The following is a 26095-nucleotide window of genomic DNA, read 5'->3' on the forward strand; positions in this document are numbered from 1 at the left end:
ACATGCTCATGCAATTGAATGAACTTTAAATTCAACTTTTAAACTTTTATTTAATTGAATACAACATCTTAAAAACTATACATAAATATATTATAATATATTTATTTAAACATTATAATTTAACATTTTTTAGCAAAGCAAGTTTTATAATATCGGATATAATATATTGCCTAATTTCTTGGATATAATTTTATATTTGTATTAATTTATTTAAATAAAAGTTCAGATTTTCTAATTCTCAGAATTACTCAGATTTTCATAAACGATGTATTTTTGCTTATTTTTGATGAAACTTAATTTTCATGATTTATATATATGAATTTAGATATTCTTCAAATTTATTTTTTAAAATATTTTCTCAATAAATTATATAGTATAGCTAATATTATTTAACTCATATAGAGATAATTTAATCTGGGAGAGAATATTCTCTTCTCTCTGTTTTTCTCTCTCTTTCGTGACATATTTGATAATATCTTTATATGACGTATAGACATTGCGTGTTATATAGCGAAACGGTTCCCCCGCACATAACGAACTATTCGCGAACATGAAAGCGGTTATACGTTGTAGAGCGTACCGTACATATAGCAGTTTGGCATTGCATCCTTTTAGAGGATTGCAGTGGATTGCCGAGAGCTCGAACGTTAAAAAATCATCTGGCAACTCTACCTTTAACCTCGATATATGTATGTTAATCCTTACCAGCCAATCAGATAAAGCTTCGATGTTAAATCGCGAACTACTGACCTAACGGCTAAAAATAATTTTGGGTAGGGGAATTGCTTCATTACCATAATAAACGACTCATTGAAGATTGCTAAGTTTAGGATAGTTAAAACCGTAAATTTCCGTCGATCATTTCAATTTTGTCATATTTGTTTATGGACACATTTGTCTATAATTTCTAAAATAATTTTCGTTTCGTTATTTTATTTATTTGATTCTACAGTTTCATTTTTAGAACACCGAGTCTAATTATAATATTAACAAGAACAAATATCACAATTATATTATTTTAATAATAAAATTATGTTTTAATTGGAAAATATTTTAATTGGAATTTCTAACATGAATTTCTTTTAGATTAAAAAATACGATTTTTTCCTATAATTATATAAAACAAATTAAAAAAATAATTTGATACATGCAAATTTTGTGCAAGATGAGGACATCAGGACATCAGAATTCTCACAATATCGCGTATCTTTTTGATGTACTTTTATTATTTTTATGTTTTTATGTCTCTTTTTTCAATATTTTTTTAAAATTACACAATGCTATTACTATTTACTATGTGTGTTCTTAGCATCTAACATTGACCTACGTCAGTTTTGGCTGTTAGCCAGATTTAATTAGGTTCGGAGCGAACCGAGATTTCTGGATAAATTCATTAACTAATATTACGCAGGGGATACACAGCATTTGAAAATTACATATATTGGAATAATATTTAAACTTAATAATATGGTCAAAGAAATCCAAAATATATTTTATAATTTTTTAAAAATTCTATTTAATTCATTATACACACACATTTTTTTTATTGCACCCTCTTTAGAACAAATTTTTATAAAGTAAAACAATTATTTAGAAAATCATTTCTTTTTTTTAATATGATATAGAAGTGTAACTCACATTATATCGTTACATGTTAAATTTTTAGATCCACTCGTTCAAGTCCGTCCATTGTTTTAATAGTTGCGTAACTATTATACGAATGCAAGGATGAGAATAGTAATTCGGTTTTGCAGTTTATGACTCTTTTCAATCTCCATGAGTTTAGTGCAACAAAGTTGGTTTGCTAGAGATGTGTAATTAGAAAAAATTATTTTGTATACAGTCGACGTCGATCTTCTCGAATTATAAATCGAGTTTCGCGTTTCGTGACAAGAGTCCTTTTTCTCGTTTGTATAATAGACAATATTCGTCCTTTTTCTCGTTTTGTGATAGACAATTTAATGGCGAAAAGTTCAAATTGTTCAACAAACAAATTGTACAACTTATTTGTGGCTGAAATAGGAGAAAAGAATTTCTAACTTTGCGGACGCATTGCATCAACTTTTCTAAGCAAGTTAAACTCGATTGCGCGTTGTTAGCGAACCAAATAAGGGATATGTTATTCGAATTCGATAAAGTAATGAGAATGCCATTTTTAACTTCTTTCGCGAAGAAATTCTGAAATTCTATCTCGAGATTTATCACCGAGAATACTTGATGCAAAATCTAATTTAATTGAGGGAATTGATTATTTATAATAATTATAAATATTTACTATGCTTTTCAGTTTAGTAACTCTGACTAGTTTGACGTGACTCTTTAATCAAAAAACTTGTGTGTGTGTGTGTGTATGTGTGTGTGTGAAGCTGGCGTCTGATTTCATGAAAATTCATAAATAATTAAGAGTTTTTTATTTTCAATACACAGAGAGAATTTTCTCTTAGAATTTACTCTGAAAATGTCATCGTGAGACAATATGAGAGAGAATTTTATGAGAATTTCTCTAATATTTATCACAATAAAAAATAATATCTATCACAATAAAATATAAAATATGTTTGATTAATTTTACTAAACTATATAAGTTTGGATTATAATTCAAAAATAATAAGATTGCTCTAAAATATATATACCTATATATACCTATATATACCTATATATATGTATGTATTTTATTTGTTACAGGTAGCATTGTTGATAAGCTGCGCGCAAGTTTGCGAGATTCTCGAGTGCCGAACGAACGTTGCTTCGTGCAATTATTATTTCGCATAAATTTTTTTCTCATTTGTGTAATGTACGCGAAATACGCGTGCGATTCACATGTCGCATCGGGAGTGCCGTGTAAAGTGTCGGGCGATCGTAATTCGTATTTTCGCGAGTGTCGTGAGTGCTACGAAGGACCAAGAGAGGAGGAGGAGGCCCGGGGAGGCATCGGGCGACAACGAGGCAACTGTGAGGTATGCAAAATAGAAACATTTTTTCTAAATTGTTTATGAAATATTCAACCGATTCCAAACTTTCAAAACACCTGACACACACACACACACACACACACACACATGTATATGTATACATAATATGAATATTTTGTTTTCAGATCAATGTGCTGTGTACCTACTACAACTCTGCTATTGCACATATCGGTGAGTGAGAAAGTTTTTATTTTATGACATTTCTGTAGCGATAATGGGGGTGTATGACGCTGGCGTCTCATTTCGTAGAAACTCATAAATAATTAAGAGTTCGGGCTTTATCTTTAATAATTCTAGAGTTCTTGGTAGTTTAAAAACTAGTTCTGACCATTAAAGCAACGAAAATGCCTTAAGACAAATTTAGATGCCAAATTCACGCAATGTCTCACTTTGTCCTATGGCATTTTTCTTATCAGTAATTATCAGGAAAAGATTTATAGTTCTACATAAGTTCTAAAAAGAGTTTTACCTTAAAAACAAAAAAAAAGCAAAAAAAAAAATTAAGCTAAAATCCACGAAATAAGACGCCAACTTTTACATACACAAAAAATTTGCAGAATTAAAGAAATAGGAAAAAAATATTAAAAGTTACGAATATATCTTCTTATCCAGAGCAAAATCACAATGCATCTTTGTTTGTTAATTGTTCATTATTTCTATACGATGCAATTCGATTGACACAGTCTAATATATTTCATCGAATATAGAATCGCAATTTGCATTTGACATTGATTAATATTATCTCTGATGCTTTTGTCGATATATGTATCTCGTATTGATTAGCGATGCAACATTACTAAAGAGAAACCTCGAGAAATTATCACATATTAAAATTCACATCTTAAAATAACACATCAACATATACTGTTACGTCACTAGAAATGTCAAAACATATATAATTTGAGATTATTAATAAATATTGATTAAAGTTAATAATAGAAAAAGAAATATATTTTTATTAATTGCGTATTTATTAGAACGTGATTTTTTTTACATAGCAATTTAGCAAAGTAAAAGGTACAGGTGATAACGAATAAGCGTTTGCTTATGTCATTTTTTATTCATTTGAAAGTTTCACATATACACGTAATAATCATTAACGATATAATAAACAATGACATATAGACATTAGAATTTGAGTAGACGCCCGAGTCGCGGGTCGATAGGGGAAAAATGCTTCATAATACATACATATCACGTAATAGTTATCATATCATGACAATATATATATGTAACATTATGTATAGACATATACAGACGAAGTTTGTGTACGTGTGTGTCATATATGTAACATCAATATAACATTAGGCGTGATTTAGTCTTGTATGCGTGTGTTCGTTTAGGTATTGTGTTATATACGATTATATACGAGAGATGTTGCATGTATACATTGATTGACAAGAGAGAGAACTAATTTTTCTTTATATCTCTAATTTGTCTTAAAACACGGACTTTATTTCTTATATACGTAAGAATATTACGATCGATTTTTTTTTCCTTTTTTTCCCTTTATTTAAATAGAAGACAGTGAGAAAGAGGGGATGGAATGCTCCGTAAGATTATAACGTGTTGTGTTCGTGTAATGTCGTGTGTACATGCGTATTGAGTACGTGTTAACACAGATACGAGGTTTCTCGAGTCGTGCGAAGAAGCGACGTGTGAGCGAGCACCGAGGTTACAAAGATCCTTCGATCGATAGTTAGTTAAGCTCCGTTTATCGTTCTTACGCGCGGGTGGGACTGTCGATAATTTCGTTTACACGTCCCGTTGACGCACACACATGCGCACATACATACATATATACACACACACATACAAACACATAATATACATATATAATATATATGTGTATGTGTGTGTGATATTATCGTCTCTACGCGCATATACAATATACGCGTCTCTTCAGGGTATCACGCGCTATTAAATGAAGTAAATAGAGGGGCCGGGTGCGCCCGTCAGGCGTGCCGGCAACGATCTGACCACATTGTAAGACGCTGTACAAAAATATCCGCTTATAATAATTAGTAATAATAAACGGCGCGCCCGACGAGGCTGGCGCCGTCTCTCATCGATATGTCTCGATATGGTTCTGCGGGCTCGGTGTCCGACGATGTCTGTAATCCTTTCGATGCTGCAACCGCGCTGACAAGCACGTGGTTTGTGAACTGTCATTTTACAGCAGTGCTGCTCGTGAACTGGAGTGATATTTTTCGCCTCTCGATTTTGCTTGATTATTATTCGATAAGATATAGAGCGTGATAGACAATTGTACGTGCGTTACGCAAATACAGCATTCTCGTGTACGGTAATTATTAGAGCATTTTAACAGCGTGTATACCAGCGTAATATTCAGCAGCGAAAGGATTCGAGAGTCACGCGAACTGGACGTTCCCGTTTTCGCTTTAAAAGTTGCCTAGAGATATATCCTAACGCGCTTAAGCCGGAAGTTTTTCGCCGAATTAAATTAAATCGATTCAGATCTGAAGAAGAATTGCCACGACCTTCGTTTTATTAATTTAGTAGCAAAAAAATCAAATTTAGAAATAGAGTAGAGAAATAAAAATGTATATGATAAAAAGAACACTCTCAGGGAATAATCGGTTAAAATACAGAAAAATGATCCGAGAAAGAGATTTTCTCATTATATTTTAAATGCATCCTTTATCAACTATTACAATAAAAGTAAAAGTGTATGTGCCAAACTTCCGACTCAGATATAATATATTTATTATGCTACTTCGCTAATTTTACTTTCGTGACTATCAACTTTTTTTTTGTAACTTGTTGCCGTTCACACACTGCCGTCTCTTTTCCCTTTTCTAATCATAATTATACATGTTTTAAATAATTATATGCCCGTGAATTATTCGTTATGCAGTTATAAAAATATTTTAAAAAATTGGGAAATGTGAATAATGAATATATAGATATGCCTCGTACGGATCCTAAGCTAAATGTAGGGCCTGCAGAGGATCGCATTTGGCGTATCTTTAATTTTTTATTTTAACTTGCATAAATTTTAATGTAGCAACATACAATATTTTTTATATAAATTTTTTATATAAATATTTTTTATTTAGAGAAAAAAATATTCCGTATTTCAGAATGTATGGAAATAAATTTTTTACAACGTCAGTATATGCCCGGCGGTTTCATATATCGTTATCGATATAACTTTTTAGAAAAAACATCTAGTGCGTATATGTATATATAAGAGATATAGGTATATAATATATATCTTTTATGATCGTAATAATGCATAATAATATATATATTATATATAACGTACATATATGTATATATGTATATGTTAACAAATAAATTCTCTTAAATCTCGTACGTTCACGATATGTATACGATCTTTAGTCGTTATAGCTTCGTCAAGCCTTAAATCGACTTAATTAATCAGTTTATCTTACAAGTAGATTGGGCGTATAAATGATATGTGTACGTGTGTATGTGATATCGTCACGCGCTCCTGTTTGCGCAATTCGAAAGAGAAGATCTTATTTTCTAAATATATCTTCGCGAATTAGATATCGCATTAAATCAATCACATGGTTTCTTCCGGAGAGTTGATGTAAGATGGCCTTGTTACATGAATCTAAAACTGTTATGAGTAAAATTGACGCGATATATAAACGAGATAAATATAGCACCTCACATGCTATCGCCATCGGATTTAATAGCGTTTAACATATTTTTTTCTTAAATTATCACGTGTGTGAGATCTTAATATTTTATTTTTGTACGTACAAGTTTTCTTTACTGGATTATCGAAATAATACATTTATCGAATTACAAAATTCTGACGTTTTATGAAAAAGATATATTTATAGCGAAATGTTATTGCAATCGAGCTGCGTTATAAAGTATGAAGCCAAGGATTAAAATGTTCTCTGAAATTCTCTTTCGAAAAGCTCCGCTGGACGCGCCAATATAACGCATACAGATGTCCTTAGTATTCCGCCACATGGCTTCTTATAATAATGCCTTAGGCTTAATTCTACCTTATCCTTATTATACGTATCGAATAGCAAAACACATATTACTTTCCGCGTTAGCACTGTGATCAGCACTACGTCCCTATGAACTCTACAGCGTTTTTCTACGCAATCGGTTTCTCTGCTCGATATGTCTTCTCTGAGAAAAGCGTTACTGGATGCATCATTAGATGCATTCATCGAACATTTTTCGAAGCGAAGCACACATAGTTTATATTTCCGTATGTCACGATATCTTTCCGTTATATATATATATACATACATATATGTATATATGTATATGTATATATATATATATATATAAGCATAAATTATTATTTTAATCTACAGAAAAAAAAATTTTATACACAAGGAATTACGCGCCTCGTGATTGTTTGTCTCGCGAACATGTGCGTTGCATGTGATGCCTCCTTTTGCAAGATGATGCAATTTTAGCGCACGTATGGCGAAGTAACAGAGTTGTAACGACTGGGACGCAACGAGGCGTTTGAATAACCGCGATAGTGCTCCACCGACACTTTGACAAGTGTCGGTTTCCTGCTGAGAGCATCGTTGGGAGTATTACGTGTCATCAGCGCAGTCATTATTTCATTCCGCGCGCGCGCGCGATCGAGTCTTTGCGAATCGAATTAAGCAAGTATCGGGGCGATCTCAAAATGTTAGCGACTGTCGCGTAGAGACGTTCCAGGGGAAAATTTGATAAGAGACAGATGTTACACGAATACTTTTTTTCGTTCTATCCTCCCGCAATATCTAATTAACACACATTTCGTTTTGTGATCACATTACGTGCCTTAATTAATATTAATATTAATTTTAATCAACTATTTATATATTAAAGCAAATTAAACAAAAAAAATCGAATAACCTATTTTTTAATTTTTTAATTTATTATATCCGTTCGCGAATAATTCTTAATTTCTAAACTAAAGAAATTGTAAGTGGATAACAGATAAAAAAATAATACACCTAGTAGCTTCAAGCCTGCGGAAAGATCGTGACATACGGAGAACGCGCGAGCATTAGGAGAATGCCGACTATTTGCAACACCGACTATTGTTCAACAGGAACGTATTGATATGTATACGACGAGTGATGCGGAATATCGCGCCTAGGGGCGACCGACTTCCGGCCACTCGAATCCGCTAGTGAGTATACTATCTCGCGCCGCGAGCTTTAATAACAGATAACCACGGAATAATTGGCAACGATGCTGATATGTAACGTTCCGGTATGAAGAAACCTCGCGCGTACCTGGCGGGCGAGAATTCTTCGGTCCACTCGTCGATCGCACTCGCGATCGACGTTCGATCTTAGCAATCGCTCAGATCCTGCACTATCGAACCGCGCGAGGTGAAGTGACATGTCACATTGTTGAGAATGTGTATGTATACTACTCTGTTACATATTGTTTTCGCGATAGAAATCTGACAAATTATAACGAGCAGCGAGCAGGCCGCGTATTTGATCGTTTACTGTGCAATTGCAACGGGCGCGATTCGATCGTAAAGCATCTGAGTGCGCTATAAATAACAGTGATATTATCAGAAATAAATCCGCCGTTCATAGCAAGTTTAATTTCCTACGCTCCGCTCGTCGTTACGTTAAAAAGTATAGCCGTGCAACATTTGTGATTATCATTTCGACAATTGGAAAAGGATTGCTCGTGATACATATTGCGATCTGAAATTATCGCATTATTTTTTTAACATATGGTTATTGTACTTTCGCGAATTGTTTTCCGCGGGCTTCATCAAGTTTTTTCATAACGAATAAATCTCGGTCTGCTTTTTGTTGCGTACGCTTAAGCATTAAATTAAAACTAATTTATCTTGCAGCTTTCGGAAGTAGTTTAGAAATAATACGGAGGAAATTCAGGTATATATTGATTCGATTAAAATCCAAATGTTTCGGCAAACTGACTTTCGCAGGATAAATAATAATGGCGCGTGTACTGATTAAAATCGAATCGAACCGACGAAGAATCTTCCGGTGATCCGGATAGGGAAAAATATATTGCGGAAATGCCCGGCAAATATTTCGAAGGAATTTAAAGTACTCAGTTCTCAAGAGAGGTCGATTGTCGCGGTTACTATATATATAATATATGATTGTCCATGCGTGATCGCGATTGCATGGACGCGTTTGCAAAAAAAAGAAGCAAAACGCGCGAGCTGCTATATATATATATATATATATATATATATATATATATATATATATATATATATATGCTCAATATATCATTCCGCACAACGAAACAAACGTCTGTCTTCGTGTGCCCCTCGTGGGAAATAAAAAAGCGGTTTTCCGAAGGAATCAATCATTCCCGTCACACCGAACCGTGACGTAATAATTCGTTCGCGTAATGCTTTTCTCGCTTTAATTCGACTCCGATTAAAATCACTTACGATTCGGTCGACCGTGTTGATGCTGTCAACTTTTCGCGTCGAGGCTCGCTTATGTCAGGCTTATGTATTTTTATGACAGGCCACATCTCATTATGAGTATATATTAAATTATTGCGCGTACGATGATAAGATTTCTCACACTTTAGTTTCTCTACAAAAGATTGGTCCTACGTCTACGACAAGATATGTTCATCGCGGAATCGTGATACGTCTCCGCTATCGCGTCACGATTACCTCGAAAAGAAAGGATGAAAAACAAGCGAGGAAAGTCCTCTCGTGTCAACACTCTCTCGTCTCTCTGACTTGAACTTGAATAAAGAAAACTCATCATGATTCGTGGCGATTTATATAGCGGCGCTTAATGCAAACGTTAAATTGCTAAATGCAATCGTTAATCCCGTCTCGAAACGAAAAGTCGAAATGGTATTGCAATCGCGAGAAGTCATCGCGCACTTTTGCCCGGACTTATACCAAAACGGCGACGAGAACGAACACCGGTAACGTCGCGTCGACGTACATTTTACATCCGGTACCCGTTGACGAGTATTTACCGGCGTTTTTGCCTACGCAACCCATCCTGTCGAGCGGGATGTTTTGCACGGAGTACTCGCGATGTTCCGAAATCATCGTGCAGACCGTTCGCTTCTTCGACATCATCTCGTCGTCCTTGTCGCGTAGATTTGCGAGCCACGTGGAGTACCATCGTAGGTCGCAGTCGCAAATTAGAAGATTATCTGTATGAAAGAGAAACGGAAAGGAAAGGAAATAAAACGAATAAAGCTGCGCGAAATGTATGAAGTTTTCAACGTTCGAAACAAAATTTGATGAGTTTGATAAGATGCAATCTTGCTAAAATTATAGTTTTTCAAAGAAGCTAAATAATTTTATATATGAAATATATATTATTCTATTTATTGATTACTTTCTTCCACTATATATCACATAAAACTTGTACTGTTTATTGAGAGAGACAGTAAAAGAAACATATAATATTACCTGTTATATCGATGTGACGTAGAGTGTCAACGATATTTTCTGTGATTTCTTCCGAGATATGTGAGAGCTTGTTGTTTTGCAAATTCAAAGTTTCCAGCGAATTAAGGTTTTCGAATACCAGGGGCGGAAGAATTTTAATCCTGAAAAAATAGTATAATGAATGCACTTTTTATACGCCAGAGAAAACTTTTCAGCATATTCATGCTAATATAGATTATTATATCAAACTGCAAGAAATGAATTTCTAATGCGTAATTAATTGATTTAAATATGACCTAAATCCTATGTGGAAGAAAAAGATATTACATATTTTTCTGCAGATTAAGGAAAGTGATGGAATCTCCGTAGCCCGTGAAAGCGTCCTCCGGAAGTATAGTGATGTTATTTGCCCGCAAATCAAGGTGGCGTAAGCGATGTAAACGTCGTAAAGCGTCACTCGGTATCGAATGTAAATTATTATCTCCCAATCGTAAATATTGTAAATTTTCTGGAACGAAAGATTGAAGATTACGAAAATATATTAAAAAGAATATAGATATTCAAGATGCAAAGATATATATAAGACTGATTATCTCAAAATTTCTCATTAAACTTCCTTATTTATTAGCTTCTTTGTGAAAGAATTAATTGATTCTCTCGTTTGATGTAATACGAATAATTTAATTAAAACAGTCGTGCAAAGGTATGAAATATGTATATTAGAATGAGTGAGACAGCAATCTGGCTCGCAGTAGATAGCTTCGTTACGTGAGAAGCATCAATAGTCTTCGAGAGTTGCGACACGCTCAAACGAACTTCTTTGGATTGTAGTTAGTTATAATCAAATCAAGCTATACTCACAGCAGCGAGCATATAATCAATTGAGAAAAAATTACGCAAGTATAAATCAAGTACTTTAATCGAAAACTCTAATTGGATCCGTCGTCATAACGAAATAAGTGATTGAAAAGTTCTAAGTAAAAAAAAAATTCTACTTTTTGATGAGATATTTAAAAAGCTGAATACAAAAAATTATATTTATTATTTATAATATATAGATGCATATATACACGTATATGATTTAAAATGTGTGCAATTTCTAATGGATAAAATTATAACTTATTACATGATTTAAATCTTTTATAAAAAAATTTTTAAAAAATAAGAATGATAATACGATATTTTTGACGGGGATAGAATATTTCGGCATATCAAATACAAAGGATATTTAGAATTCTAACTAATATTTAATTTATATTTGTTTATATGTATAATAGTGTTCACATCCGATCAAATAATTTGTCTTATTGATCGTAAAGCTATCAATATGTTGCTCGACTGAATCGTCGAAAATGTCAATACTGTTCGCTCGCATGGAATATCGCTTTGTCGAAATACTATCTTGATATTCGAATTCGTGTTCATAGGATGTAGCAAGATGAAGGGTTGTTTGTAAAGTGTCGTTTGCCCGTTTATATATCTACACCCAAAGGGAACCGATTGCATCGCCGGCGAGCAGTCGTGGCATGCAGTAAATTTAAATGCTAAGCAGTTGCAACGTCTGAAACGATAAATAAAGTAGAACGTGATCTGCAAAGACCGCGAGAATTTTATGGTAAAGTAAACATAAGACCGTGCGAATTCCGCGACTGTATTGAAATCGAATATCGAGACACTTTTATCGAGACATGTTGTATATGTATAAAATTTGAACTGTTCGATAAATATAAATAAAATATGACGTCAGTTATTTATGTTTTTTACACACAATAGAGGTATTTTTTATAATAATTTACTACATATCAAACTGCTGAATTCTTTAGTATTTTTATTTAATTAAAAACTTGTAAAGAATGACGATTAATATTACAATAATGTAAACATTTTTAATGTTGCATCCGTGTACATCTGCGGTTAATAGATTAAATAGCTATTTAAATTATAATTACAATTACCTTCTAGACCGATGAATGCATTGGGATCCACGTGGGTAATTTGATTTCCGTCGAGTTCCAAAGAGTTTAATTGCGTCAAGTGGGAGAATACACGCGCCGGGACCTCGCGAAGGTGATTGTGCGCCAATCCTAATGAATCGAGTGCTTTCAATCCTGAAAGGGTAAAACGTTTTATCGACGAGTCTATTTCATTTTAATTGTATGAAATATCCATATACGTTCATTAAAGTCGTTTTATTTGTATACGTAGAATGTATGTAATATAGATTTAAAAAATTGATTACTCAAAATTGAAATTGTTGCGCAAGAAAGGGATCATCAGAGAGAAGCTGAAATGTTAGCTAATTGGTTGTAAAAATGTGTCATATGTTTAAGATATTAGGTACGTTTTGAAATAAGTCGCGTATAAGGGATATTCAAAAACATACATCTTGCAGAGTAGAATTTTGCAGAAATTATCGACTTTACCTTCGAAATCACCTTCTTCTATGGTTGAAATGCGATTTTCTTGCAGTTCTAATTTCTTCAACAAATCTAATGAATTTAAAGCTTTAGTTGGGATCCTTGTAAGTTCGTTTCCGCCTAAATTAAGCCTCTTGAGTCTCCGGCTAGAAACATTTAGATTTAAAACAGTTCTTATTTTCTAATAAATAATTAGAGGCTGAAATATAGAGGCCCTTATTTTTAATTCAATGCATTATTTTATTAGCTATTAATTAAGTAAATATAATTAAAATTTTTTTTCTTTATTGAATAAAAAAGAGCTTTTTGATTCTTATAACTTTTTCTTTGTATACATTTTCTTGAAATTTGCGATAGTACAGTCAGTAGAAAGAGACTTACTTATCGAGTCCTTTAAATGCATCTGGCTCTATACTAGCTATCTTGTTTTCGTAAAGCGTTAGGATTTCAAGTGTATCGAGACCTTCGAAAGCATTGTTGTGAATGGTTGCGATTTTGTTTCGATTTAAATTCAAAATTAGAAGATGGTGGAGGTCTCGTAACGCGGAGGTTGGGACGCTATTTAGCGAATTTTGGGAAAGATCCAGCTGTGTCAATCCCGATCCTGTAAGGAAGTGAATTATTCAATTCTGTGTTTGCATTTGTAGTCAAATGTATAAATTTTAATTTGATTGTTTTCAAAGCTTTCTCATATTTAATATGATAATTTAGGATATACATATATCCTTTCTATTAATAAAAAGATTTTACCAATATTAATATAGTATATATTATTTGAGACTCATTAGTCTCGTGTAAATGTAAATTTCAAATTGTGGCACTGTTGCAAATAATTTTGAAAAAAATGCTGATACATAAAAACACAAATAGTTACTGCAATATTAGTCAAATTTATATCTATTTATTTTTTATTTAAAAAAGAGAAATATCTGTAAACTTATGCACACATATACAGATACACGCAAGAACGAAAAAATTTAGCAAGATTACTTTGCAAAAATTAGGGGTTTTTTTGCGAGAACATTGGCGCTGACTAATGATATGAAGAGTTTTTCGAATATCCTTTCTGTTTTATAAAACAATTAACTCGTCGTGAAACTCGGAATACAAAGTCAAAGCACCCATATATTTAATGCACTTTTGTCTTAATGCAACCGAGCGATGTCGCGCAGAGATGCCTCACAGCATGGCACTGCATTCTCATTAAGGTCCCCCGTATGCTGTGGCCATGCGATGCGGTTATCTTCGCGTATCTCGACTATACGGCAGGTGTAAAAAGAACGTATTTTCCACACAGTCCCTTACAGTAATTTATTCCGAATCTGCATGGCCGCAAACGCGCGGTGTACTGGCGGTTTAGTGAGTCCCGGAGCTTGGTAAGAAATTTAAAGGCGGGGTTAAATTTGCAGTCGACTTTAACGCGGGCCTCGCGTGACAGCATGAGTGCCTCTATGTTGGCTTTAATATAAAAAAAAAAAACTGATCTTAAATCTTTGAAAGTCTTTTGACGCCAGAAGATAGCTGCTGCTGTTCTGTGCTGTAAAAAAAATGTTATACTACATGAAGTAACGCGGAGGTTTTTTCATCACTTCATGTACCTACTGGCAGCGACGTACTTTGAAATTACGGTATTGAATATTTTGTTGATATACAGACGCGTTTAATCAAGGAGTTACTTTTTTATTATAGAGATTATTTGAATATGATTTTTAAGAATATTCACATGTATATGAATATATTGAATTATTTAGAAAATTGCGATTAAACTTTAAAATCATTATGTTAAATATCATAACTAATTAATAATTTTTAAAGTTAAAAATTTAAATCCTCAAACATTTAGGATTGAGCTTGTTGCGCAATAACTGTTTAACGAGAATGCTTATGTATAACAGCTATCTAATGGCAAATGATTCTAATTTGTTGCACATTATTATATTTTTGGAATTTACATAAAATTCTTAAATAAAATAAAAATTATAAATTCTATAAATAAGGCTCGTTTGTAATCACAAATGAAAATGAAGTGTAGAAGATTTGGAGCCGTGCCCAAATTAATGGCAATTTATTTAACTTCTTCAATGTCACATCAAATAAAATAGATATACTTATACATAGACGTTTCGATCTCGTTTAGATCATCTTCAGTATTGAATTAAGAAGTCAAGTGATAGCCTTGCAATTGTGAAAGAGATACATGATATCACTTGACTTCTTAATTCAATACTGAAGATGATCTAAACGAGATCGAAACGTCTATGTAAAATTATATCTATTTTATTTGATGTGATTTGATTGAAGAAGTTAAATAAATTGCCATTAATTCGGGCACGGCTCCAAATCTCCTACACTTCATTTTCACTTGTGAAAATAAAAATTGTTATATGCTAAAATAAATATAAAACACTTTTTATAATTTATTATATTTGGAAATGAAATGAGAATGCACATGCGATTAATTCATGATGGTCATTAATCACGTTTAAAAATATTTTATTTAGAATTTTATGTATTTCAATTAACGAAATTATGATTTAATCCCATTAAAGTGTAATTTTATGTAGCTTCCTATATATTTAAAATATTTCTTTCTGAAAAGAGACTAAATACTCACGTCTCAATATCTCGTATTTCTTTCTACCCTCTAATTAATATTTCTACCTTCTTCGCTAAATGAATATCATTAATATAACACACTTACCAAGAGAACTAAGGGAGGCTTCCTCGAGCACCGCGAGGCTACTATTATGGATGGTGAGGTGGCGTATGTCGAGCCCAAGGAACACGTATCCCACCAACTTCGGCAGGTTGTTGTGCCTAAGTCTAAGGTAGAATATCACGAGGTTCGGTCTACCCTTAAGCACGGTCATGGCCTTGCTGATATGTTGCATGTCAGTGATCTCGCACACAATGTCCAGGCCGGATTTCTTCACGCTGCAGTAACAGGGCGAGATATCGTTGTGGGTCGGACAGACTTGCGATATTTGGGCTAGACCCGTCGCTAGAACGAGGCAGAGCAACCACACCAGCCGCCACACATCCAACAGACCGTGCTCCCTCATTTTTCGTACGACTCCACACTTCTCCCCCGTGACTTTGTCACAATAGCCGACCCTCCCGGACTTTCCCTCTCTGTTCACCCTCCGTGCCTGTCTCCCTCGCGTTCACTCTCGCTTTCTGTCGCACCTCTCTCCAATCTTCCCCTCGCGCCGTCTCCGTTCCTGTACCTGCAGCCTTAGCTACTTAGCCTCTGCTCTTCTCATATCCATTGTTCGCTCTGCCACGGTGTACCAGTACACCGAGTCTGCAAGCAAACGAAAGCTCGATAAGTTCCCCTCGTTTATGGAAAGGAGGTAGAGGAACATGACGGGGAGAATCTAATTTATCGAGAACAAGGAGAACCTAATATCTGAATACATCGCGCATTATCAAATAACTTTCTGCTAATAAGGGCTAAAAGGATAAAAAGAGAGGAAACGTAGCATCTGGTTTATACAGAGTCGACTTTAATTTGTAACTATAGGATTCCGAGAGGAATGTATTTCTGGTCTTTTTTTTTAATCATTATGAAATAATAAAATATAAAATGTGCATACTGGTTCAACCATTTTTTTTTACTGTAACGCAATAATTATCTTTCTAAAAACTATTTATTTGTTGATATATGCGGAAAATGCCAGCATAGCGCAATATCATTACTAAAAAATAGAACAGTATTCCCTTTTATTTAATGTTGAGTCAATAATTATGTAGTTTGTGCAGAGTAATGGAAAATTTATCGGAATTATTGTGCGTCTGTGTTAGCGCAGAATAACACATATGTTTTAAGCTTGACAACGCAACAATAACGTATACGAATAATATTCCGATCGCACTACAAGTTTATATTACGAAAATGTTCGTATACTTGCATAATGGCGAACTTATCGCCAGCGTCGAGTGGGTGCGCAAAACTTTTACGCATGGATATTAATAACATGCATTAAATTTCAGGATCCATTAATACAATGTTACAACGCTGTTAAAATTTTTAAAGATTTAGCGTGTTAAAAAGTTACTCTCGCACTTCACATTACATTTCTGCGAACTCTCATATTATTTTTTTACAAAAATGTATAGAATGTATCGTTTGTGTGTGTGATAAATCTAACATTTTTGCATTCAGAATCTAACCTGAGAATTAATTACATAATTATTTTACAATATCTCGCAATTAAACAAATTCTGCAAATTGCGATTCTTTTAATAATATAAATGTTAATGTTTTATCTTGTAATTATTAATTTTGTCTTTTATTTCAATTTTACGAAGAATTCTATTTTAAGTCTAACTGGAAAGATACTTAGTGCTAAAAATTAAAAATTTGCTAAGGAACGATGATCATATTTTTGTTAAGAAAGAATTGACTCTAAAATTATCGAGAAACGCATTATTGATATTATTTTATATATTTTTTAAATATAATTTTTTTATATACAACGCTGTAATATAATACGCACAACTGTTCTATCAATTTACACATACCGAGCCATGCGGCGCATGTCGTATTTTCTTCTAGCTCGTAATACACTCAACGGAAGACGTAAAATGGAGTGATGACGTGTGTTCGCGTGATCACTAGGCATCGCTTTCGATGTCACTGCGTATGACAGTTCAATCGATTGGCTAGTCGCATAAATGTGCGAATTTTTTTTATTATTTTATTTAACACTCTCGCGCATCCTTATTCCTCGTTGTTTACCTCTCGTTGCGCAACACGTACGTTCGTGCAACGCGAATGCATAGGAAGAGTTTGTGTTTGTCCTTGAGAATTTTCTCAGCCCGTAAAGCGAACGTTTTGCCAGATCTCGCAAAAGGAAATCAGAAATCGAATCAATTTTATCACTTCACATGCACACAGCGGCGCGACGTTATCGAAATCACTCTCCCGACGTGATGGTATCGTGAGCGAGCCTCGAGCCACAACTAATCCCGATATCGTGCAACGAATACACCATCATTATAGTCGCAGCTCACGATCCCATATCGATTTATTTTTCCGATAAACACCTCTCACCGCCCGATATCCATCTATATACGCGGCCGCAAACTCGATCGAGAAAATCGACGCGCGCGCGAAGCTTCCGCTACCATCCAACGAAGTAATCACTCACTGCTTCTCCATTTAATAGTAATATCCGTGCGTCACATCTATACTCGGCGCAATTGCGCCGCGAAAATCGCGCTGGACTGGTCGCGCGTCACACTACGTCATTCTCGGTATCATTTTCGAACGACGATCGATTGGACGGTCCCGGAATCGATATCCAGTCGTTAATTTCCCCAGAAAGAGGACACGTCAACGCGACGCGTATTTACGTCGTCGATATCCGACACGATCCCCTTTAATACGCCGTCGAAAATACGCAGGCGCGATCCCGACGTGACCCCGGAAGCTGATGGATTCGAAGGGTTAGGTATAAATGGGACTATGATATACCGGCGATGTCGATAGCGAAACCATCACTAAAGACTAAGGACTCTTGGTCTCCGGCGCGAAGGCGTCACAGTTGGTAGAGCTCGCTTATGTCAGTGCTGCGTTGCTGCTGATCTGTGTGTCCGTTGACGTTACATTGCTCGACTAATAGGCCGCTTCCGGCACATAGGGATCATGGGATCGCGAGAATATATCGGCCATATAACGTCACAGTTGCTCTCGTTGCGATCAGAGGAGCGAGTGTTTTTCGTGCAAATGATTTTGTGATTGCGAAGGAAAAGAAAGAGCACACGTAGTGTTCATAATGGAAAATCCAGTATCTTGATTTATGACTTTTGCGGAGGCATAACGCTAATGTCTCGCTAATGTTCTTTCCTTTGCCTTTCTTTATTCGTAGTCTAGGAAGGTATACAGTCTTTTTTTCTTTTTTTTTTTAAATCACCCAGCAGAAATCTTCTTAGAGTATCAATATCGAAAATTAAAAGTAAAGTGTGTGACGTACGTATACACACTTCTTTATTAATGTTTTCATTATTTTTAATAACAGCGTCATTCTGCAGATTATACTTGAAATATGATATTGTTTACTCATTTTTTAAATGACTTTAGAATATAATTATGACGACATAAATAGTTGTAAAAGGGTAAAAATATAAAAGAATGACACAATAACCACAAAAATGATACGAATTATTGTAGTATCTATTTATTTTAGAATGTAAAATTCTCTGAATATTTTGTATATAAAAATGTACACAAGTACACGTTTTATATATGAGCTTTTTTAACTTTATAAACTAAGCGAATGGATGTCAGGATAAATTTATACTCGGGAAATGTAAAGTTTTAATACAAGTGTCACATATACAGAATGAATAAATTTATATGAGCTCTGGCTCTAAAAAATGTATATCAAATGATTATTACTTTATATGTATAATTCTAAATTCTGACTATGCAATCTTTTATTTTAAATTTATTATAACTTCACAATTTTAGCTTTTACAATTTTGTTTAATTTTCAAATATATACAATATTAAATGGCTTAAATCAATTATTTATTACATATATTTAAATCACATTTTTTCTTCTCATGAAATAAAAAATATGTATAAACCATAAAGTGAAATAAAGACGCATCAATTTTCTTGTCTAAATCTTATACTTTCAAGTTAATCAAGATAGCATAAATCGCCTTAGGATTGGATGATCACTTCCATTCACTATCTGTAGACAATCCGTTTTTGATCAGTGACTGATCTATCAAATAATGTCGTAATTACGAATGATTAAGACAACTTTTGCGATCGAAAAATGAAGAGAGAACAAGACGATGCATTATTACGTATTCCAACGACCTTTCCGAAGGTACTCTCTTCTAAGAGATTCGAAACCGAGATGAAGGATATTGCCCGACCGCTAATTAAGTTCGGTAGTGAGTTGCGTTCGCGGAGAAGAAGATTCAATTGGGAAAGTATTAAGAGCTTTCAGCTTCCGTCGTGCTGATTTCTTCCAGGAGTAACGTTTTCGCGCAATATCTGTGACTTAAGTCCCATTCTTGTTTAGCGCAATGAGCGTAAAATACGAAAAGTTAACGGTATATGCTAGAGCCGAGAATTAAGTCGCGGAATTTATTATCATATATATGGCGAAATGTTCGTATCATAGGGCTGAGAGAAGTGACGAGAAAATTAATATCGGAGAAGATATAGTGGCAGCGTTAAGCAATACATTCTTGTTTCGCGAATTTTTTCCTTAAACAACCAATAATAATTGCGCACACGTACGAGCTGGAGGAAGGATTTGTTTCAAAATACGTCGTCTTATAGAATGAACTTGACGTTTAATGCTCTTTTAGCGCCGCTTTTACAAAGCACGAATTGTGAAGCATTGAGATTAATGCGGGCACGAGAACGGTAATTAGCATACTATCGAGTGTTTGAACGAGGGGACGAGGTGCGACTCCCTTCTGTTAACCGTTTGACGTCGCCCAAATCGATTCGTCTTCGCTTGCTCAGCAATATCTCGCCCCGTTTTGTTTGCGCGACGGTTGGCGTAGAATAAATTGTACAATCTAGCGAGAGAGAGAGAGGCACTCTATTAAATTGAATGACGTCGACACTTCGATAACGTTGTTCGAGTACGCTTGCGATAGACGTGCTTTTTTCATTTTCCGTGCCGGCATGCTTACGTGATTGACTTTCGTTCCGCAGAAAAAAAAGAGAAAGAAACCGTGAAATTTGGTTTGTCGGAAAACGCATGTTCTTATTCTGAAAGAAAAGTTTAAGAATAAATTCGCATAATCGTTATTACTCAAATATCACCATTTTGTGTGTGTTTGTATATGTATAAAAAAATATGTCGCAAACTTTTAATTCGCGATTAATATAGAACATGTATCTGATTTATAATACGCAAAACGTGTTTGCGATTTTGCTACGTTATGATTAAATTATATAATCGCACTTCATGACCTTGCTTTATCTTATTAATAGACTTGAGTAAATGCTCTCTTCTTTTAGTTTAATTGTAGCAATGCTATACATTCGCAGAAAATTATATATAATTTCTTTTTTTAGCAAATTATATATATTAAATAATAGAGAGCAGTCGCCCGGCAAGCGAAAGGTCTCGGGTTCGATTCCCGATTCAGCGACTTTCGGATCTATATTTTTCTCGCCTACATTTCTTTAGGGGGGACAGAGGGGATCTTTGGAATTAAAAATCTCGAATTGAGATTGTTCCGTAATAAAGTCTTGGCGGTGTACCAAGCAAAATTTGTGCCCCGTGCACAATTAGTTAATTCCAACGAAAAATTAATTTTCGTTGGAATCGACGCACCGACATCCGCGTACGGCTCGAATAGCCTATCTATTACCGATTTATATTTGATATATATCGAGCCTTTATATTCTTAGTGTATATTAAATATATATTATATATATTTAAATATCAACGTGATATATGTATACGCATATTACTGGATACAGTAAAAAGGTGATACAGTAAAAAGAGTAAAAGCAAGCTGCGTCATTTTGCGTTTTGCAATATGTTCAACGATTACAAAATATTTATCTGCATCCCCGTAACTTTACATTCATGTTTTCACATAGCGTGACTCGATCGTGTTTCCGATTTCATTATATTATCTTGCGACAATCCCCGCATAACGCGAATATTATCTTGCTGATGTGAAAATCAAAATGAGATGTTTTACTCCCAATTAAATCACAGCGGTTCGATTCGTATGGAATTCTTGGGCTATGGCCTTAATCCTTAGCGCACTTTGACATTATATATATGACGAACTTATTACGCTTTATTAGCATACGTTGCATGTATAATTAGCATAGGCATTAAGTGATACACGCAGCGAGATATGTATATCGACATATGTATTTACGTAGAATTGATAACACATCTTGTATAAGATTAATGTGCATTACGACGGACGAAATCGAATAATCATCTTTTAGGATATTTTAATTTTTCGCATACAATATAATGCATACTAACAATAAGATGAGAAAAATTATGTTTTAGAAGTACATTTTATGATTAATTTTTTTAGGAAATTTTATGCATATATGTATAAATTTAAAAATAAATTTATATGTATACATATATGTATAAATTTGTTATTTAATTTGTAAATTATATATTTTAATTATAGAAAAATATTCAAAAGAGTTAGTACAAGTTTTGAGTGCACTCATCTGTCATAATATATGAATTGTATTAATTTGATTTGGAGGCTACAAATTATCGAAACGATTGTAATAACACTGGGTACAGCAGCTGTTGATTATACATGACTGAAAGATTGAATTATATTATCTTTCAAAAATTATAGTTTTTAATGATATAAAATTTTTATTCATTTTTAATTAATGCTGTTGCGCACAGTAGCATTTTGCAAAGTGAACTACATTATTCTTGAACAATTTCAAAACTTATATAAATATATTTTTAAATAATAATGATTAACAGAAAGAATAGTAACGTTTGTCAAATAAATATAGAATTTAGTATCTTTAAAATCAATATAAAGACGCTTTTGCGTGACTTTCGCATTGATCGCTTTGCCATAAATTTTACTTGAATTAAATTTTGCTTGAATGAAGAAGAAGAATAACATCATGTGGTGTATATTAATGTCTTTGTTACTTTATATTTTAATTATTTAATATTTAAATTTAAATTTATATTTTCAATTAAAACTTAATACTTTTCAAATTTTAGAATACTATACAATTTGTTGTTTCACAAACTTTGTAACAAGGAAAGAAAATAGATAAGAACTTTATTTCATTAAAAGAAGAAATTATAAAAAAAAAATGTATAAAGAGGCATAAATAGTGATAAAAGTAGAGATAAGAGAGATTAAAAGATTAAGAGATTAGAGACCATATATACACTACAGATATATATTTACTAACTTATTTAACTTATTTACTTTACTTACTAATTCACAATGAATAATATTATTAATAGAATTCCCATCTGAATTTCCATATTGAACACTCTCGTATCGAGAACTCTCGTACTATTAAATTCGTCGCAGTACGATACATGCTTTTATACTAATCCTTATATAACGATATACGCAGTTACAAATAAAATGTATGCTGCACATCTCTCTCTCTCTCTCTCTCTCTCTCTTTCACATACACACACAGTACATTTTTTTATATTTCTGTTTTGTAGATGATAATTTTTTATATATCGTTGAATACATTCGGTTGGTTTTTCTTCATTTTAACAAACGTTATCACACGAAAAACATTATTACAATTAAATGTAAAATTTATTCATGCTTATTGTTAGATACGTAAAAAAAAAAAAACACTTATTTTGATTTACTGATTTGCAAGTGAAAAATTATCGAATAGTGATTTACATATATACACATACATTAAAGGCAGAGGAATGTCATCAAACATTAATTACAATTAAGTAATAATGTCAAATAATCTCATGTCCAAAGAGTTATATTGCATTTGATGAGATTTAAACATCAGAATTCTGGTCTCGATTGGATATTTGCATAAATCTTTTATGTATGTCGCATAGGCTTTAAGTCATGGCATGCAAAAAGAATGTTTCGCGAGCTTACAATGTTCTTAGTTTGCGAAATTATTTTCGGAATGATTTGTTAGTCCGTTGCCTCGGTCGTGAAATGAAAAAGACAGCTGTACTGTGTTTTTCCATCTCCTCTCGCGCGATTATTTTTTTCCTTTTATTTTTTTTTTTAAGAGGAAAAAGAGCAGAGAAGCGGGTTGCATTGTCTCCTAAATCGTTAAACTTTCGTGTGCCGCTTCGCGGATGCTTCTGACTCCGCGTTATAGGTATACGACTTTTACAAACAAGGTTTCATTCATAATTGAGGCGCTTCGCGTTTCTGAAAAAAAAAGAAAGGCGAACAGTTGTCTCCTCCACGCGATATACAATTCGAGCATTACTGTCACGACCAGAGAGACATCTAATAATACCAGTGCGTTGACTTTGCATCGCGCATGGGATGTTGGGCGGATTGAAATTTTCCGAAAACGCATCCGCTCGTGGCTTAAGAAGATTACGTGGAAGATTATTGGCTCGAGCTCCCTTTACACATGGGAAATACATTATTTGCATTTTCCTTCGTGAATACGCTCGCCGTTTCTAGTTCTAATTATAACTCGACTCGCCGATGTATTAATGCTCGCAGAGATTATATATTCGCATGAATTGATCAATTTGCGATGATTGCACATCCCGGTTGAAACTTACTTATTAATTTTTCTCGTTCGTAAAATCCCGCGTACAATTTATATTAAATATATATACATATATATTTTTTAAAATATAATTTTATATATATTATATATATAATATTTTAATTTAATTAATGTAATTTGGTTTAATTATTTTAATTCATACATACATATAATATTTAAATATATATAATTTGGTTCAATTTGGATATACGTTATTAGCTAATAGCTATATATAGCTAATAATATATTTCAAAATGAATCAAATGCATTTATGAAATGAAGAATCCGAAATGAAGATGAATTTATTCGCGATATGTTATATTTTTGAAATATCTGATTATGCAAAACGGATATTTTATTGACACGCGCGTAACCATGTCGAGATAATATCAGCGCGTATATTGCCTCTTTTTACTTCGGGATGGATGCATTTTCATTAGTGTCGGCGAAACCGAATGCTTGAGAATATTCGCGATGATAGATTGATCCATTGTTATCTGACGGATATTTTCCACGCTGCTATCGCGGCGAAATTAGGTTAATAAACAGAGGTGGAAGTGGCATGGATTCACAGGAGCGTACATTTCATGATTATTGTACTACAAATCTACAACGTTACTACTCTCTACTCGGAGAATTGGATGTTCTCGCGGGCTCGAGTGCCGTCGACGCGCATCCGCGAGAGATGCAGATGCCGAATGCGCTTCTCGCATCGCGGCATCCGAATGCGCCATGCAAGACTGAGCTCTCAGCAGCTCCCGCTCGTCGAGTAGAATTCGTGATCCACTTTTTAATCCTGCAAGGGAGACTGTGTATTCACCTTTTTAATCCTGCGGTAGCGCGCACGAGATGTAACGAAGTCTAAGCAAATCATTTCGAATATAACAGAGGCAGAAAACTCGTAGCCTTGTATCACGTTTTCTTCAATTTCGAAAATTTTTGTATGTAAAAGTTTTAATACGAAGTATAGTACTTTTATCGCGAATTATATATTGCTTCAAATTGCATATTTTTTTAAATCTTAGAGGTAGAAAAGAGATATTAGGAGAAAGAGATTAACGACTTTATATTAAAAACTAATTCTCGATCATGTTTTCGGAATCATAATATTTTCCCATGTATTATTTTGTTGTTTTTAATTAATTTTTAATAAAACAATGTATATATGTATAATATATACAGAGAGTAATGTAATAAATTAATTAAAAAACTTTTAGGAGAAAATGTTTTCATACTTTGTCAGAAAATATTTTTTTACTTTAATATTGGAATAAGAGCAATCTCTCTTTAGTATAGAATTGTGACGTGTAACGTCATAAAACGTTTGATATATCCTGACAGTATAGTGACATATATTTTAACGTAAAAATATTTCGCGACGCTCTGTCAATAACTTGACAAACGAGTGTTTGGGACAGGAAAAAAGGAAGCGTGATGTAAAAATTCGACAAATCGTCTCCGATAAAGGGGCAATTCTTTCCTTGGCTATATATAATAGCTAGATAAGTCTTAAGATATATTGATAGATGCATTTTCACATGAATTTGTATGTGTATCGGGGTATATTCGACACGCACATTTTATCTCTAAATGTTCATGCATCATGACAATTATTATTATTCTAAAATTCTAAAACACTGTTTTAAATCAGCAGGATAATGTGATTGACAGTTTATAGTCTGATGTATTCACGTTTGACACATGTCAAAATGAAATTAGAAGATAAGCAACATAGATTCATTAAATAATATACTTAATTAATAATATGTATATATATAATATATTGTTAAAATTTTTTCATATATATTCAATATTATATATAGTATAATGTTATAAAATTGTAATTAATTAATAACAATTCTAGACAAATTCCTCTATTATTTGATCCATTATTTCGTTTGCTTCTCTTTTCATTTTGTTTTATTTTTATCTAAAGATTACTAATAATTACATATGTATATAACAATATCATTTATAATTTAAATAATATTATTAAGCATTATTTAACAAATCTTATTATTTATTAAATCTTATTTATTTTCTAATCTTCTAATTTTCTAATTTGATACGTGTTAAACATAGA

General features: G+C 33.3%; 2 protein-coding genes across 6 annotated transcripts in view; one reads left to right on the forward strand and one right to left on the reverse strand.

Moving 5' to 3' along the window:
• Positions 1 to 26095, forward strand: part of LOC145935199 (uncharacterized) — a 59606-nt gene that overhangs the window by 19232 nt on the left and 14279 nt on the right. The window contains exons 3-4 of the mRNA XM_083036318.1: positions 2686 to 2957; positions 3098 to 3143. Of these exons, the coding sequence (XP_082892444.1) occupies positions 2686 to 2957; positions 3098 to 3143 (318 nt within the window). The remainder of the gene's footprint in view (positions 1 to 2685; positions 2958 to 3097; positions 3144 to 26095) is intronic.
• LOC145935716 (uncharacterized) overlaps positions 4013 to 26095 on the reverse strand; it is a 106860-nt gene continuing 84777 nt past the window's right edge. For 2 of the 5 annotated variants that reach the window (XM_083037271.1, XM_083037270.1), the window contains 7 exons: positions 15481 to 16083; positions 13161 to 13383; positions 12786 to 12925; positions 12318 to 12470; positions 10690 to 10870; positions 10384 to 10523; positions 4013 to 10121 (listed from right to left, as the gene is read on the reverse strand). In XM_083037271.1, coding sequence (XP_082893397.1) covers positions 9853 to 10121; positions 10384 to 10523; positions 10690 to 10870; positions 12318 to 12470; positions 12786 to 12925; positions 13161 to 13383; positions 15481 to 15841 — 1467 coding nt within the window. In that variant the 5' untranslated portion in view covers positions 15842 to 16083 and the 3' untranslated portion in view covers positions 4013 to 9852. The other 3 variants (XM_083037269.1, XM_083037272.1, XM_083037268.1) reach the window with 3 other exon arrangements.

The sequence above is a fragment of the Prenolepis imparis genome, unplaced genomic scaffold (genome assembly GCF_030444845.1).
Source record: "Prenolepis imparis isolate NDT839.2.m4 unplaced genomic scaffold, iyPreImpa1.0 SCAF_4, whole genome shotgun sequence".
Classification (NCBI taxonomy): domain Eukaryota; kingdom Metazoa; phylum Arthropoda; class Insecta; order Hymenoptera; family Formicidae; genus Prenolepis; species Prenolepis imparis.